The sequence below is a fragment of the Lontra canadensis genome, unplaced genomic scaffold (assembly GCF_010015895.1).
Source record: "Lontra canadensis isolate GAN:19392208 unplaced genomic scaffold, GSC_riverotter_1.0 scaffold53, whole genome shotgun sequence".
Taxonomy (NCBI): Eukaryota; Metazoa; Chordata; class Mammalia; order Carnivora; family Mustelidae; genus Lontra; species Lontra canadensis.
In genome coordinates, this window is record NW_022631047.1 from 6,589,449 (window position 1) to 6,607,290 (window position 17,842).

The window sequence follows — 17,842 nt, forward strand, 5'->3', positions numbered from 1 at the left end:
GCCCAGTGGCCTAACACTGGGACCATCAATAATAAACCCAGGGTAGAGTCATGGTGCCAAGACCTGGGCTTGAATCCTCACTCTACTCTTTGGGTAGTAAGAGTAACTTGTAAAGGCTAAGAAACAGTACAATCTAAAACATTACCAGCATTTTCATCCTGTTTTCCTGAAAAGGCTATGGATTTTGGAGCTGCTTTCAGATGAGAAGATGGGCAGGTATGCATTAAAGTGGAAATGAAACCATGACATATTTTTCTAAAGGCAAGAATCAAAGGGGATAAAATGGAGGCATGTGATACGAAGCCTGGGGACCTCTGGTCAGGCAGGCTGCAGAAACTCTCTGGTCCGCTGGGGAGCTGGACCAGGTCCCTACTGGCTAAGAAGTGTTCAACTCTAAGCGTGAAAATTCTGAATCCCTGGCGGCCCTTCTGCTCTCCCCGGTGCAATGGCAGCTCCTCTGGCTGGAAAAGCACAGGTGGGCGTTTTGTCTAAAGCAATCTGATGTTTCTGCTAGTTACTGAACTTGTTTACAAAGTATGTAGGTGTAACCCACACAAATCCTTAAAAGTATTGGCAGGAATAAAATGAGAAGTTGTGGTTGTGGCGATCTTCCGAAACTTCTGGGTAGGTGTATGCAGACAGGGAAGAGAAACCCCCACAGAGGATCTTGACAGAACTGACGTGATGCAGCTGTCAAGATTTCACAAGAAATCATGGATCCCCTGACAGGGGTCTCGTGCTGCTTCACCACAGAGCAAGCCCGGAAAAGACAGGAGCCACACCGGCTTTTAAATAGGCCATCAGGTACGACGACAGAACTTGCCAGCTGCCTATCACAGACCTGTCAAGCCCTAATTAACTGAAACGCTTGGGGAACGTGATGTCCAGGTGAAATGAACATTTGCTGAACTGGGAAAGCCCCTGGCTCCTTTACTTCTTCTTCTGACCATCTTCTAAGAACACATTCGTCCATCTTCCTCTGGTATGGGGGAAAGGATACCATACGTAACGGAAAAGAGTATTGAATCCTGACGCCTTTAAGGAAAGCCAGCCGTGTGTCGGTACCAGGCTGGGCAGGTGCTATGGATGCAAAGGGAACAGGAGGTAGCGCTGAGCTTACCGGAACTCACTGGGTATGGGACAGTCATACTGAGACTCTCAGCCCCACAAAGCACCGCCGCTAGAGGCACAGGTCACAGGGCTGAGAGACGTGCAGTAATGGTACCCATCCTCCTGACGGGCACACGCAACACTGTCAGGAACAGAGTCCCTTCCCGTCGTGATTTTCAATCAGGGATGGCCCATTTCCATGAATGGGGAAAGTTCATTCAAAAAACGATCTCTCTGTGAACCAGATGTTTGTGTTTCATGTCCCTCCACGGAATGCCCCCTTGCACTGAAATCACGGCTACAATGAGCCCAAATGTGAACCCGTGTTCTTCTCCCACACATGCACATTCAGAGGCCCAAGCATGCACGTGCACACACACGCACAAACACGCTCAAGTTCTGGCCATAAAGGCACCCTTCAGTTTTATTATGAGTCACTTCCTCCTCCAAAAAACTATCAGATATTGGAAAAAAATTAATCTGAAGATTTTCTCAATGTGAGCACATTTTTCACTTATAACAGGAGCTCTCAGCACAGAGTCTGAAGTGCATTCGTGTTCAGAGGAAGAATGCAATGACTCAGAGCTGTTTGTTCTTACTGGGAAACTGTTTCAAAGCTTCCCCTCATCTCTGGTCTGGGACGGCCACCTCCTCCAGCCTCAGCTCCCAGATCCAGACGGACAGACAGCCTTCCTGGGCTGCACCACGTGCCTGCCGCTCAGGGTGTGGTTCCCACTGGGGCCCTGGGAGCTCATGACCAAGGAGCTTTGCTAGCTCAGCCAGGGCTCTGGTCCACGGAATCCTAGGGCTTCATCATGGTGGAGCGTGAGCATTCTAGAAACTGGGAAGCGGCCATGGCTCCACATATCCTACACGCCTGCACCTGACTGGCTGTGGGACTCTGCGGAAGCTGATTTCTCCTCAGAGTCTCAGCGGCCTCGTCTGCCAAATGGACCTAACACCGTGGGCTCGGCCTGCCTCGTGGCTTGTCAGAAACACAGGGAGATGAACTATGTGTATGCGTTCGTGGTTAAACACTGTAAAAATTTCCTCAGATAGATCTGAGAAATGGAATGTTATTTTCATAAACTGGACTTTTGTCCCTCATGCTCACCACTCACCTCCCCCCTCCCTAACCTCTGCCACTCCTCAGACCCTCATGACAGGAGGCCTGAAGGAGGATGGAAGGTGGTATTCTTTCAAGCTGTCAGGGCTAGAAAATGCCAGGCTGCTGAGTGGGGTGCGGAGACCTCCACGGGCGGTGCGGGGACGAAGCCTGGCTCTCTCGGTCCGGGGGGAGTGCACATGCCTACCTTCTTGCCTTCTCCGTATATAAGGGGAAACTTCAAGTCATCATCCTCAATGGTTTTGTATGCCCTGTAGGGGGATAAACAACATTAAAAAAAGAGGTTTGCACTCAATTAGTGACCCGCCGCCCTGACACAGGCGGCTGGGTAGTTCATTTTCCCAGACGCTCCATCACTCACCACGCTGCCAATCTCCCTGCACACGGAGTTATTTTTCCTCCAGAACTGTGTATGGGGACACATAATTAACCAACCAGAAGCTATCGACTCTGTGTTCGCTTGCAGAGGGAGAAAATAAGGCAACTACTCAGACTTAGCAACAAGAAGGGGGGAGGTGGGTATTGTCCTCAGCATCTGTGCCTGCACTCTATGAAATGGCCCAGCAGCAGTGACAAGGGTCCTGTCATGAGTGCAAAGCTGAGAAACAGCAGAGCTCAGAGACCGATGCAGAGCAGGACTGCCCCTCAAGCTGGTTCTGACCTTCCGGGGTTGTTTACACCAAAGCAGCCTCGTACTGGGATGGCTGGAAAAGGAATATTTAGAGCCTGTTTGACCTCGGTGTGACATTCAAGGTTGGCAGAAAATTCTGTTTCACAATAGCTATTAAATGGCCATTCGACACATGGGAAGAAAATGCAGTTTATGCTTCAGTGGTTTATTCTAGGCGTGGCTGTCCAGATGCCGCTGCATATACCACGAGGCCCGGCCAGGCTACCAGGAGAGGGAAAATGAAGTCTGCGTCTTGCCATTTTGCTCATCAGGAGTGAAAAAACAAACGAGCTGCAAAGAATACAGGGCATCTAATTACTAACTAACTGTACCACCTGGGCAAGGAGCTCCACCTTTTCTGGTCTCGGTTTCCTTAGCTGTAAAATGAGGATAATCACATAGGCTGTAACGAGCTCAGCGCGGAGCCTAGAAAGCACTCATTCAGTGTAGCTATTACTGCTATTCAACAGATAACGAATACTGGCCCACCACCTCCCCTCTCTACAAAATGGGGACAGCCCTGCCTATTCACCACCTTTCAAAGAAGTATCAGGGTCACTAGGTAAAACCTGGGGTGGCTTCTACAAAGTGAGGCGCTAGACACAAGACGCTTCTCTGAAACCACGTCTGCTGAGGGCAAGAAGAAAACGAATTTGTGATACGGGCTCCCAGTCTTGGATATATATAGGCAACTTGGGAATGAAAAATCAAATTTATGGAAGCTCTCGATACACAAAAGAACACAACCCAATTCAAGGAGCGTTCAACCCCAAAGCTAACACAGGGACACCCTTATTTTCTGGGAAATTATTTAGGTAAGTGGTTCCTTCCCAAGGGATCCGTGAAGGCTGGGTACCAGATGTGCCGGGGTTCCCGGTTCAGCCCTGGGCAAGCAGGTGAACCTCCCTGGGGCTGAGGATCCTCATTAATCAGCGAGAGGAAAACTGAGACCTACTCTGGGGACTGAGGATTAAGAAGGCCTAAAGAACGTGCCGAGCGCTGGAAGTCTTTAGCACGGTGCCAGGCACAGGCTGAGAGCTTCATAAATGGCAGCTGCTCGTACTGCCATCAAGTGGGCCCAGAGGTACTCTAGGAATTCAATTAAAAAAAAAAAACAACAACACAAAAAAACTGTACGATTTCCTTTCCCCCCATCTACCAAATTAACACGAGGTAGAAATAGCTACTTTGATGTTTTTACAGTCACATGAACTATTTAAAATGCAGTGGTACACAAGTCATTTGGGGAAACAAACAGAGTTATTATTAGAATACACTCAGCTCGGGGAAAGAATGAATTTTTAGACCAGGGGTTCTCAATCCCGGTGGCACAAGGAATCACCTGGGAGAGCCTTTAAAAATCCAGACACCCAGGTCACAGCTCAGAACAATTAAATCTGAACCTCTGGGGATGACAGCCAGGCACTGGGGTTTTTTTAAGCTACCAGGGGATTCCATTGTGCAGTCAAAATTGAGAACCCCTACTACAAACCAAGGGTCATTTGCTAATATTGAAAATCAGCTGATGAACCAGCTTGACCCTAAAGATGACAGACCATGTGGCTCAAGGGACAGGAGGGACATGGCCTGAGAAAAGCTCTGAGGTGGGCATGATCAGGGCTTGGGGATGGTAGACAGGGATGTGTGGAGAGGAGAGGCCAGACTCAGGAGGACACAGAGGGGACGGGACCAGGAGGGGGACTAGGGCAAGGCACAGGAGTCGGGGATTAAATGGGAAGCAGAAGGCAGCAACTCTAACACCACTGACTGGAAATTACTTCGAGCTCAGGAGAGATGGGCTAAGAGCACTCTTAACAGGCTTGAAAGGCAGCCAGAGAGCTGTTCTCAGATCCTCTGAAAGCCCAGGCCATCAAATTCTCGCAGGACAGAGACCCTCAGGAACATCAAGTCTGTGTGACCACAGCTCTGAAAGACAAACACTCCCTTTGGAGTTGTCACCTACAGGGTCCAGGGCAAATTCTAATATTTTAGTTGCTATTTTTTCCATCCTCCCAAACAACAAAAATATTAAAAACGAAAGGACAACTTTGAAAAAGGTTTATTCTGTTCCTGCCATTGTTGGTTTCCAATCATGTAAGAGCCCTCTCCCCTGCTGTCACCAACGAATGACAAGGGTGAATAACTATAAATAAAGAGGTTCAACATGCTCTCCCTCTCAGTCCTTCTGCGTCCTAAGCACAGGTACCAGATAAAGCAGGTGGACTTCCTTTCCTAGTTAAAATCTGGACTAATAAAGAAAAAAACACTCTAGAGTAAGGTAATTAAACTGGTAACTTGATTAAAGTCTACATACATGAGCTCAAACCACGATAGCAGCTCTGACTCACCGAACACCCACATGCCACACACTGGGCTTGGGGCTGGCTTACTGTATCTCAAAAGGTCTCCTAAGTTCTGCAGTGTTCTACCGGACAGGTGAGGAGACTGAGGCTCCAAGAGGTTAAGTAACTTTCCCAGGACCACACAGCATCTTAGTGGCCTGAAGCTAGACTCAAACCTTCCCAGAAAACACATCAAAGAAAGGGGACAGCAGGGCTCAGCTCTCATGATCTCTCATTCTAGCTGAAAAATCTGCAATGAGACCATTGTTGCCTGCCTACCAGTGGGAGAAAAGCAGGCACTGGACGATGAAAAGGTGTCTTTGGCCAAAGAGGAAAAGGAATTTTCTGTGTGAGCAGAAGAACAAAAGGTGACCATGTGGGGACAGACCAGAGGCTGTGTCACTACACGGTCCACAGGGAAGATGGCGGGAAGTCAGGGAAGCACCCACATGTGCCCACCAGACATTTCACCACGGCCACCGAGCCTGCAGGAGCCCTCTCCCCACGGACAGCGGGCCTCCTGCAAACGTGTGTCTGCAGGTTAGGGGGCCACCCCTGTCCATACTCATCTGAAAGCCCTTCTGCTGTTCAAATTGCATTCTAGTCCATGCCCAGGCTGTAGGCTTGACTCTCTCTCCCCTTCCAGCTCAGCCTTGGCTGCCACCTTCTCTGCTGGGGGACACAAGAGAAGGACAACTGTTTGCAGCTGGAGCTCCACGAGAGGGAGTTACTTGATTCATAGAAAATATCTCTTCCTTCGTATCAGATCCCATGATTTCACAAATCCTGATTCAATTTAAAAACTCCAAGAATCAATTACTCACTAGATTTTACAATAATATAACTGACCAGAGATCATATTTAAAGAATTACTTGTTACAAGAAAGCAAAACTGAAAGGCTTAGGAAAGATTTTCAGAATAAGTTTTATTTGGGGTCAATCCTTAATGAATATTTATGAGGCCAACTGACAGAAGAATGAGAAAAAAAATCAAGGCTTAAAAAGGGCTCAGTTAGGGGCGCCTGGGTGGTTCAGTGGGTTAAAGCCTCTGCCTTCGGCTCTGGTCATGATCCCAGGGTCCTGGGATCGAGCCCCATATCGGGCTCTCTGCTCGTCTGGGAGCCTGCTTCCTCCTCTCTCTCTGCCTGCCTCTCTGCCTACTTGTGATCTCTATCTGTCAAATAAATAAATAAAATCTTAAAAAAAAAAAAAAAAGGGCTCAGTTACTCAGTTAAAGGGCTTTCCCTAAGTGGAGGCAAGTTTCATTAAGCAAAGAAGTTTCCATTAAACATTTTTTGAAAAATGATGGCTTCCCTTACAATGTGGATTTTGCAAAGCTGGAAAGCCAAAGAAGGCACCACTGGTCCAGACCTATGGAAAGGAAAAGCTCAGCACGAGAGAGACTGAGAGGCCACTAAGTCAGCTGTGTCCCAAGCGTGGGAGTCCCTCCAATACCAACATGCCTCCTATGAGTCCCTGGCCTCTGTCACAGAATGGACTGCTCTGGAAGTCATTGTCCTGGGAGTTCGGCCGCACGCAGCAGCACCTGATTCTGTCGGAGAACAGCCCTGGGAAATTCTTTCTTAAACCCCTCAGTCAGCCACCAGTGTATCTCCAAGTCCTCTGATTCCTAAGGCAAGAGGGAGGTCCTGCCTGCTCCCGTTTCACTCCTCCGTCTAGAATGAGGCTTGCTGCCACCGAGTCGATCCTTCCACCTGCTCACAAAGGCCCGGATGCCCTCCCATCCTCCCTGATGACTTCCGCCGAGTGGCTTCCGCTCTTTCCTGGACTGTTAGACTCAGTAATTTTACATGTGTGGATGATGCTTCTGGAATCCTGACTTTCTAACTCCCAACCTACTTACTTCCTGATAACTTTCTTTATGGCTCCCCAGCACCCTGGTCATGTGGGCTGCACCAAGAGCATCCTCTCCTTGGAGCTTCCCACTGCGAGCCAGCCCTCCTCTCCCACTGGCTTGCTGGGGCTCCCAGCCACTTCCGCTCCTCCATCCCAGCACTCTACCTCCCTCCTGGCCATACACATTCATCCGCCAGCCTCCATCATTCATGACAGTTTTTTGCATCCTTCTTTTGCTGGCAGCCTAAACTTCCTCATCCACTTTATCTTCTAGTAAGAGGGAAACACAAAAGGAACTCAGGGTTTCGTCTGCCCCTGTCCTACTGAATACGGTCAGCTCTACCTTCCCAACAGGTCCAGGACCTTTGCCACCACCACCGTCTCTGGCCCACACCATGGCAATTGCCTCACTGGGCCTGCCTGCAATTATTGGGGTAAGAGCAGACGGTGCCAGGACCTGGATGAAGCGGTGAAGGTTCTGGAAACTGCTCGGTTTTGTCCTTTATCTCTATTCTCAGAGCAACCAGAGTAATTATTTTAAAATGTCAGAGAGCGTCATTACCCTGTTCAAACCCCCAATGATTTCCCCATCATACTCTAAATAAAAGCCAAATAATGAAATGACCTTCTTTAACATTGCTCCCCTCCCCCAACTTTCCTCTCCCCCTTCTTGGTTTTATTTTTGTCCTTGTCATCTACCCCCACCTAACACTTAAAGTGTTTTACTTCCGTGTGTTTATTTTTTCTATTGTTTTCCTGCAACCCTGGCCCCACAGAAGTTCTGTGAGGACAGCCACTCTCATTTTGCCCCCTGTGGTGTCCCCGGTATTTAAAAGAGGGCCCAGTGTGTAGCAGGTGCTCAAGAAATATCTGACTGTGTGAGCAAATCAGTGAATGCCCATGACCCCAGGCAGCACCTTTATTCTGCCCTTTTGTATTTTCTCGTCCTACACATGTCCACAAAACAAACGCAGAGCGCCTTCCCAGCCTCTCTGCCTGCTCTCTGGGCCTCAGAGGTGCTGCCTGTGACTGACGCCCACCCACAGACATGTCCCTTGGCTGCCTCCAGTCTCGGCTGGCTCTACGCTGCTCTCTGCAATCTTTTAGACACATTCTCTGGACATCTGAGCTCAAGAGGTCCCTGTATGGCCACATGGATGTCCTTTCCCCCTCCTGATGAGCAGCTATTATAAGACTCTTCCAGGATGAACACCTCTTGTCCATGGTCAGTTCCATAATTGTTTGCAGAGAAAGGTTTGCCTGTATTTTCGGTCTGGCCGAGCAGCCTGCTAGCCAATCTCCCACAACCATTTCTCTCTTTTAATTCACAAGCCTCACTCTTCAGCTTAAAATTCCCCATTGGACAACAAGGCCTCTGTGATCTGATCTTCACATGCTGCTCTGACCTCCTTTATCCCTCCACTAGGCTCTTCCAATGCCAGCTTGCTCGCTGTCCCTCGACTGTGCCCCGGGGCCACGTTGTTCCCTCTGCCCGGGCCCTTCTTCTGCTGGGTCCCCCAAACCACCTCCCACACATCCCTCAGCCTTCTCTGAACCGCTCCCGGCTATCATGCTGCGGCTCTTCACAGTGTTTCCACAATGCAATCTCAAGCTATCTGATTTTTATCTAATCTTGTTTACTTCTTTCTAGCCCCCCAGCCCCAGAACATTCACTCTGTCTATCCGCTGCTCTGGCCTTCTGTCTACACGGTGGAAGCACACTGTGGATGTGAAGCTGACCTGATCTACAGGGATGAACGCTGAACGATGGCAAGCATTCCTCCTCCACACGCAGGCCTCCTCTAAGGACATCACAAAATCCTGGCTTCCCCACTCGTCTTGCCTTCACGGTAGGCCTTTTTATGGCTGAAATTCAGGGCCAAGTCCAATCAGGGATACCTTGGACTGGTGTATATCTCTTTCCATTAGAATTTTAGGTTCATCTTTAGTACCAATATACAGCAGTACAGAGTCATAAAGTTATGAAAAAAATAGCACTTACGATCCTCTTGCCTATTATTTCTCCCGATGAGTTACCCAGACACATTTCTTCCATATTAGCTTGCTAAGAAAAGGTCACAAAGAACGTGACCCCTCTGGGACTGCCTAATCCCGACAATCCACTTGTATGACTCCAAAGACACACGCCAGTGAGTCACATTCTTCCACTAGTTGACCTCTCACCACGGCCCCGGGATGCCTGTCCTCCCCTGGGAAGCAGAGTTCCTAGATCCTCCCTTCTTCCTGCTGGGGTCTGGTAGAGAACGTCAGGCCTGGAATCAGGGGTTTTGAAGTCTCAGCTCGGTCTTCAAGTGACCTTGGCAAAATCCCTCAACCTCACGGAACGTGCTTCTTCAGCTGGACTCTGCAGGAGAAGCTGCAAGGACTGAATGCAAAGATGCCTGAGAAGTCCTCTGTGAAGGAGAATGTCCTGTTTCATACAACTGTGGCCCTAGGGCCCTTCTTCTTTCTTCACTGCTTGTGTATCGCACAGATAACTGGGGAGCACAGGCCGGAAGACAGTACATCCCCACGGGAAAACTGCTTCTTGCTGAACACCCAAGACGCCCCAATTCATACTTTCCTACTGGTGCTAATAATAACACAGCACAAAGGACAGTGCCTGCGCAACTTTATTCAGAGAGGTCCACTGTTCTGCTCGAAAGTGATGAATCAGAGACTCAGATACCTGAGCTAGTAATCTTTAGGGGATGCTTTGGGCTTGGTCTCCAATAGGCATAAAGGGAGCATTTCCCTCCCCCTCAGCGAGAAGCTGAATGCCCCTTCAGGGAGGAAGGTAAAAGCCACAGGAAGTCTCATTTTCTCCCAGCAAAAACCAAGTCTTAGACAGGGGCACACCACATGGGGATTGAACAGGTCTGGCTGGAGGATGGTGGGCAGAAGCGTCTAGGTCTTTGGTCCCCACTTCTGCTTCCTACAACCACTTCTGCTTCCTACAACCAATCTCAACAAGAACTTGAATCCCAGGAGGCTGGGGAGGAAACACCACCTGGGCCTGGCTGGCCAGGGGCAGACACATGCCTGGAGCCCAGATGCCACTCATGGCTTTTAAGAGCTTGGCACAACCCCAATTCAGCAATTCACGGAATCTGCAGAGGCTCTCCCCTGCCTCGCCTTTCTCCACGCCCACCCTGGCCAGACCTTCCTGGAAAAAGCAACACAGAGCTGGCCATCACCTCATGCTTCCTTTTTCCTGCCAGCCATCTGCATTTCCAAAGGAATCAAACCCAAAGCCACAGAGCAGTAAATGGAGGCTGCTTCCTGCTCCTTGAGGAGGCCCTGCACAGGGCAACCCACTCTCCCTCTTGACCGTAAGAGTATCCATGTGTTTCCTGTAAAGCAACACAAGAATATTTTGTCTTTTATTAGAGCTTACTCTTATTTTTTTAGTATTTTCTTTCAAGAGGCCTTTTTGTCCTGGTTTCAAAGACTTACGGTTAAGACATCTCCCAGAAATTTCTTAAATTTATCTCTGGGTCAAATCTTAATACGCTGGGAAAAGGTCACTAAACTGTTAGGGAGGAGGATCTGAGCCAAGCTTAATGAACTCGGGCTCAAGTCAGAGATCTGGAACAAGGATGCGAGGCAGCCGTTGTGGCCCCTGGGTGAGCTGGAAAAGGCTGAGGAGTATCCTGGATCTACTAGGTGGCTTGAGGGTTCAGAATTCTCCTTTAAGATATTTCTGGGTGGAGCCAACATCTCTGCCACAGAAGTGTCATTGCACAGCAGGCCTCAGTTACTTGTAAATCTACATTTGGGGGGACAGGGTCATATTGTGATGCTTTGAGTTTCTGGATTCTGTGCTAGCAGTTGTCGTCAATTGATACCTTGATTACGCGAGAAAGTTCCTCGTGGGGCCGAGGCTCTACAAACAAATGCTACCTTGTGTTCTCCTTTTAGTCCTTGGAGCCTTGTTTAACTTATTTGAGGCCTGGAGGCCCTGAGCTACATACAAGTTGATATTCTTGGGCTAATACAGTACAATAGTCTGAATTCAACCTCAAATAATAAGCGTGAATTGTAAAAGCGTGATTAATATTTGGTGATCTAATTTGGAGGTATAATGCTGTCTAGCTTGCATATATCTGGCTGTCTCTAATGAGACAAACAAATGAAAGGGAGAATCTTCTGGCTTTCTCTCCAGAAAACCTTTTTTCCTTAATGGGACTCAAGCTCTGTTCCCTGGCATTGCATTTATCCTTAAGGAAATCCCCCAACTAACAGACCTGGAATCCCTGGGGAAATGCCTACCTCTCCGCTCCCCATCACGGGCATGTCCAAACCAGATCCTGCCTGGAATTCTGGAAGCAGTAACCATTCTTCTAATTTGGCCTAAAGACTCCTCTTCCTCACACTGGGTCTGTGCAGGACAGCACAAGGCATCAGAGCTTGCTCTCACTGCACGAGGCCCATGCTCCTGGGGAAAGTCCGCTGGCTTAGAGCAGGTCTTGTTAACGAATTTCAGGAAGCAACATTTACCCTTCCTGTGTTATACACACGGAGACTTTCTTTTCTCCTTACACTACTTAATTTGTTCAAAATGCTTATCTCCATACACTAAACTGCTTTCACAATCCACTAATGGGCCCCTACCCACAGCTGAAAACTTAGGTAAAGGAAAAGGACCTGCTCCTAGTAGCTCCAAATCAGGAGCTCATTTCTGGACTAGATGAGAGTAATGGGCTCTACTAGAATCCTTCATGAATGTTTACTGAGCACCTACCAAGTGCCAGGCACTGGCACAGGTGCTGGGAATGTGGAGTTAAATAATATAAATGAAGTAAAGGTCGTCCCTTAACACTGAGGCCTAAGGTTAGGAATGGAAAAGAACTCACACAGAAGATGCTTTGAGTCAATCTTTCAGAAATGTAACTGGTCATGTGTGTTTGCAAACCAGAACCAGTAATATTTCAAGATAAATCATTCTAGATGACTTTGAGGGAAATTTCAGATTTAGAAGTGATTTCTGACTCAGTATTTACTTGGTGTGCATTAGCACTTGGCTAGGAGAGCTTTGTTCTCTAATCAATAACATTTAGATCTCCCATAGGTCTGAATCACAGATCCTTATTTTATGAGCACACGACATGGAATGATTTCTGCTTTCTCAGGGACCATCTATTCCGAAACGAACATGAATTTCATTGACACTGGCCTTTATGTTGTATGAAACCAAGTTGATACATACAAATCAAGAAGTAACCAAAATGGACCCCATCTCCGTGAATGGTGGTGAGAAAATAGCAGATAGAGTGTTCCCTGCAAAGAGGGTTTTCCTGCAGTCTAGTTTCTCTGGCTCACAAAGCTTCTGTCTCTTTGGACATAAGGGTATTTGTACATGGGAGCACCAAGTCCTGCAGTGTTCCCACGGGGAAACCACACACACACCAGGACTCTACCTACATCATTTCAGCACTTCCGTTCGAGTGTCTTTGAACTGGCCACATCACCTGGGGCAGAGCTCAGGTATCTCAAAGTAGGCATTAGTTAGTGCTTTTCCAAGTCTTCTGTTTTAGCCCAAAAAAACATGAGAATTTTGCATAATAATCATATATATAACATTTATCTCAACACAGAAAAATATCCTCTCCTACCCCCAAAATCTTCAGTTGAAATCCTTAGTCTTCTGGAATCTTCTGTTGACCTTCACATGACTCGATCCTCAGGGTAAGAAGCACAGGCCTGGGCAATGGCTGCTGATCTTTACCAATGGAAAGAACACCATACTCTTGGCTCCAACATCAAGTTGGCCCCACTGTTTCAGATGATGGGTGGGGAAAGGCAACAACTGACTTAACCACTGTTAAATCTTCTGCTGCCACCTTGGCCCAAACATTCACAGAAGTTCTAACATACCCATTACTTGTTGCATGATCTTCTTTCTTCTGGAGACTGTTCTAAGCACTTACATCTTTTAAATTTATGTAATTATTTTTTTAAAGATTTTACTTATTTGAGAGAGAGAATGCACACGTGCACAAGCAGGGGGAGTTGGCAGAGGGAGAGGGAGAAGCAGGCTCCCCGCTGAGCAAGAAGACTGATGCAGGACTCGATCCTAGCACCCTGAGATCATGACCTGAGCCGAAGGCAGATGCTTAAACCACCTGAGCCACCAGGCGCCTCAAAACTTATGCAATTCCAAACAAGTCTGCAAGACAGATATTAACATTAACCCAAAGAAGAAAATGGAGGTCACACACGTTGGAAATAGAAGTCAAACTCACTTCCAGGTCTGCCCCAAAGTGCACTGGGTTCTCTGCCATCCTTGAAGAGCAATGAGTATGTGGCAAATGCCATAAAATGTAATGATATCCAATAAAATTGCTTAATTACTAATCCTCATTATCAGGGTAAATCATACAAATTTTTAAAAAGTCAACCCCCCAACCTCCCAGGTTTTTAAAGTAGTAGGTCACACAGAAGTTTAAACATACCACCTCCTTAAGCTTTTTCTTCTCTTGCCAATATGATGGATGTTCAAGATCACTGTAGAATTCAGTCTAACCTGAGGCTGAACTTTCAAATTGTTCTGTTGACAGTAAACTGCAGATTTTAGATCTTCAACACTTTGGTGCCCAGTTTTTCATAGGGTGATTCAAGGCCATGTAAAAGGATTAGGTAAATCTGGGGAGGGAGTATTACTTATTCAGGATGAACCGGAGTAAGAAACCAGCAAGTCGGATGCCTGGGAGCATGGTTTCCTAACTACTCCATGTATTTCTAGGCTGTCTGGGGCCTGGACTATCCAGGTTATTTGCATAAGCATCAAGAAGGAAGAGAGACACTCAACTCTGACCCACGGTAGGCACCAACCATCTCCCATCTTCCACTGTCAGTCCAGTCCACGACCCCTCCTGCACAGAGTCCTTGGCCCACACAAATGGACAAGCAAGTTTCCATGCAACAGCAAGAGGAAAACCAGGGGCCAGAAGTCACAAATCTAATAAAAAGCCCAGGCTAGAAAAAAAAAAAAAAAGCCCAGGCTACCTCGTGTTCTTTAACCCACCATTTCTGCTAGCAGTTACTCAGCACCATGGTAAAAATCTCTAAGGCTGCTCAAAGCCAATGTTCAAGGATGTACAAGAATCACCTGGGAGCTTTTTTTTTTTTTTTTTCTTTTTTAAATACAGATTCCAGGACCTCAGGGATTCTAGAATGCTTTTAATAATCACTCCAGAAGAAAAAGCTTCACTGTGTGTAAATATTCATCTGCCCCTTTCGGGATGAGTTTGTCCTATACCACACTGTAAGCACCGTAAGGGTGGGGATTGTTTTCATCTTCTTTCTGTCTCCAGCGCCCAATACAACATGTTACTGAAGGAGGAATGGTTAAAACATCCACTTTATGTGACAAAGATGAAGCCCTGTGCTCTGTCCTCTTAAGTTCCTGAGCACAACAATGTACTGCATTAGATTGAACCTGGGTGATGGACAAAGCTGGCTCAGTCCTAGTGGAATCTGAAGCCAGACTTTGTAGAGTACTACTGCTTTTACCAGCACAAGGTGAGGAACAGAAAAAGGAATGTATTGACATGATTTCCAGTTCTTACAGAAAGAAGCGTATTTAGTTCTTCAGCAAGGCACAGACGTAAACCCGACCCTTGCTCTGACTAATTCCTGTCTGAAGCTCAGCGGAATGTGGCGGCGGGGTTCAGAGTGGTGCTGGTTCTCCCACTCTGCCATGCGGATTCCTGGGGTAAGTCCAGAACTCAGAGGCTTCCAACTAGCACCTCAGCTGAATCTGACAACGATGTCTTCCAGCCGTGGTGGGTTAGCACCAGCATGGGCTTGTCAGCTTGAAACCAGGGACACTGACTTTCTGCTCTGAAGCCTTGTGGGGAGGGAAGGGGTGGCAGAGAGAAGAAAAACACTTTATCAAGCTCTGAGGAGAGTGAAATTTTAGAACTGGAGGAATGCAGGTTGGACACAGGAAAATGTTTCCTTGGCAGGGGGTTAAGTACCTGGGAATTTGGTGAAGTGTTGTAGCACTCACTTCTCTGGAATTTCCTTAAAAATAGGATCTTATAAATAGGCTGAGGATTGGACCATATGTCCTTCTAAATATACTGTCAGCTCCATATTTCGGCCGTGCTGTGTGTCATTTTCATACTTTACAGAGGTGCAGAGCTCTTAAGGGTGGGAAAATCAGATGTTAGTTCATGCCATCCTAGCACTGCATTCAAAGTTCCCCCTGTGTTGACTTAAATCTACTTCCCTAGATCACTGGATCCCTTCACTACCCACCCCTGCCCACACCCTCTGGCCTTCATTTGCATGTCACTTACATCTGACGATCACTTGCAATGTTGTCTAGCTGATACACAGCAATACAGGACATTCCTAAGTTTAACACCCTGAAACACTTCTGTCCTGTTTGGCAAATAATGACTGTCCCAAGCCCCCACACCCACCCCCTTGCCCTTTCCTGGTGCTCTGGACCCTCCCCTGGAATCCCTCTAGTGTGGTAAATAAAGGGTTAATGCCTGGCACAGCAGGGGACTTCTGAGACAAAGAGGGGCCCTACTCCTCCCCACAGACTCCCGAAACTATTTCAGGTATTACCTCTGGCTTCCACATCCCCAACTCACATCTTGTTTTCATCCCTCTGGGTTTTCACTTGCACTGTGCCCTCTTTTCCAACTGTCCTTCCCTTTGGCCCTCAACCCTCTTAAACCTCTCTTATTTCAGCCTCCTGGTTCAAACACAGCTTTCCCCATGAAGTTTTCCCACAGCCCAATTCCAATCTTAAAAACCCAGCCCAGGGGCGCCTGGGTGGCTCAATGGGTTAAAGCCTCTGCCTTCAGCTCAGGTCATGATCCCAGGGACCTGGGATGGAGCCCCGCATCGGGCTCTCTGCTCTGCAGAGAGCCTGCTTCCCTTCCTCTCTCTGCCTGCCTCTCTGCCTACTTGTGATCTCTGTCAAATAAATAAATAAAATCTTAAAAAAGAACAACAAACAAACAAACAAAAAAAACCCCCAGCCCAATTCCAGTCTTAAATCCACCCCCACGGAACGTCCCCACAAGGCTGTTTGTAAATAAGCTCTATATTCTGTCTTGTTATTTTTGCACAAATTCCAACAGATCTACCTGCCTCGCTCTCGAGAATGTAAGAATAGATTCACAGGTAAGGTGGTACTGCTCAGCACTTTTCCAGACAGCTGCTTCCTGGGCCAGCTGCTCATCCCTAGGAAGCAAACACAGTCCTATCTGGCAAGGCCCCTCCTATGCGAGGGCACGCTTCGGCTTCTGAGCAGCCTGATATCCCAGCACCCCGGGTATGGCTCAGGAGGGCTATAGGGAACCTTAAAAAGTTCAGCACCTAGGACTCAAAAACAGATGTAGAGCCGATGTATAGACCAGAAAACCCCGTAAAAACTAACAAAAAGGCCTTCAAATAAAACAGAAAACACCCTACCCATCAGTACCCAGGGGAAGAGAGGTTTCCAGATTGTGCTGAGCATGTCTCTTCCCCCAGACAACAGCCCCACCTTCTCTGTGCTCACCTGCCACAGCGCCTGTGGGACAGGCCTGCCAGGTAAAAGCAGTCAGCACACCTGGACCTTCATCCGTCTCTTGCTTCTCTAAACTGCCATCCTTTTACTTTTTGGTTTCTAGCCTCCCACTACTTTGAGAAACAAGCAACTCTACCCCTTTTCGGTTGTAGACCTCCTGAGACAAGGATCAAACTTTGCCGACCACCTCATACCCCAGAGTATCCAATGATTACTGGGCACCTAGAGCACTTCTGACATGGCAGACTGTGTTGAACACATGACCATACCAGCTCATGACATCCTATTATTACTGTCATGAATCCCACCAACACGTGGGAAAGCCAGAGTGACATGATCTGTCCAAGCCACACGTGGGGACCCAGCCAGGAAGTCTAGCTCCACACCCCTGTTCTTAACTACAGCTCGATGTCTAACAGGCAGCATGCAGACAATAAAAGTTTGCCATATATACAGACAAGTGCCTGTCTGCCCTGGGGGTCCTTGGTTAAAAGGACACTAGCTATTTTCACAGGGATTTATGCAAGCCCTTCCCCAGATGACAGAGAGTGAAGTCACCACCACGCAGGTCCCAAAAGGGTCACTGGGGAAGGGGGGGAGGTACACTCTACTTAGGGGTATATGAATGGGTACCAACAAATGCTGTGACTGTTCAAAGGTTCTCAGGGGGAAAGAAAGGCTTGGCAGTAGTGTGGCCACTTTAGCCCAATGTTAGAGCAGAGAGAGTGTGTGTGAGTGGACGATCACTGGGGAATGAGCCTGGGCATCTCTCTTCTTCCCCCTCCCCATGGGCTGACAATGCCTGTCTATCTTGCCTTCTAACCATTTGTAAATACCTCAGAGCTTCCTCTGGCCGCATAGGCAGAGTGGCAGGGAGGGGGGCAGGGAGAAGGGAGTCATTTATCACTGTCAGAAGATGGGCTGCACCCAGCAGGGCAGACTGTTCCCTGCTGCTCCTGCTGCGAGAGCCACAAAGCCCGAGAAGCTGCGGAACATGCACGTCGCAAATGATCATTCATCATCTGAGAACGGACCCTCCCCATGTGAGGCTGACCTATTCGGACGTCAGCCCCGGGTTCCACTGGAACTTGGGACATGAGGACTTTCCGGGAGCCTGCTCCCTGTCCCAGCCAATGCCCATCCTGAATAATCCACAGGGTTAAAATTCTCTGCAACGACGTCCAGGCCCTTCCCTTCTCTGC

General features: G+C 48.0%; 1 protein-coding gene across 1 annotated transcript in view; it reads right to left on the reverse strand.

Annotated features, from left to right (window-relative positions):
• Positions 1 to 17,842, reverse strand: part of PPM1H (protein phosphatase, Mg2+/Mn2+ dependent 1H) — a 252,994-nt gene that overhangs the window by 40,204 nt on the left and 194,948 nt on the right. The window contains exon 7 of the mRNA XM_032874649.1: positions 2,424 to 2,487. Within this exon, the coding sequence (XP_032730540.1) occupies positions 2,424 to 2,487 (64 nt within the window). The remainder of the gene's footprint in view (positions 1 to 2,423; positions 2,488 to 17,842) is intronic.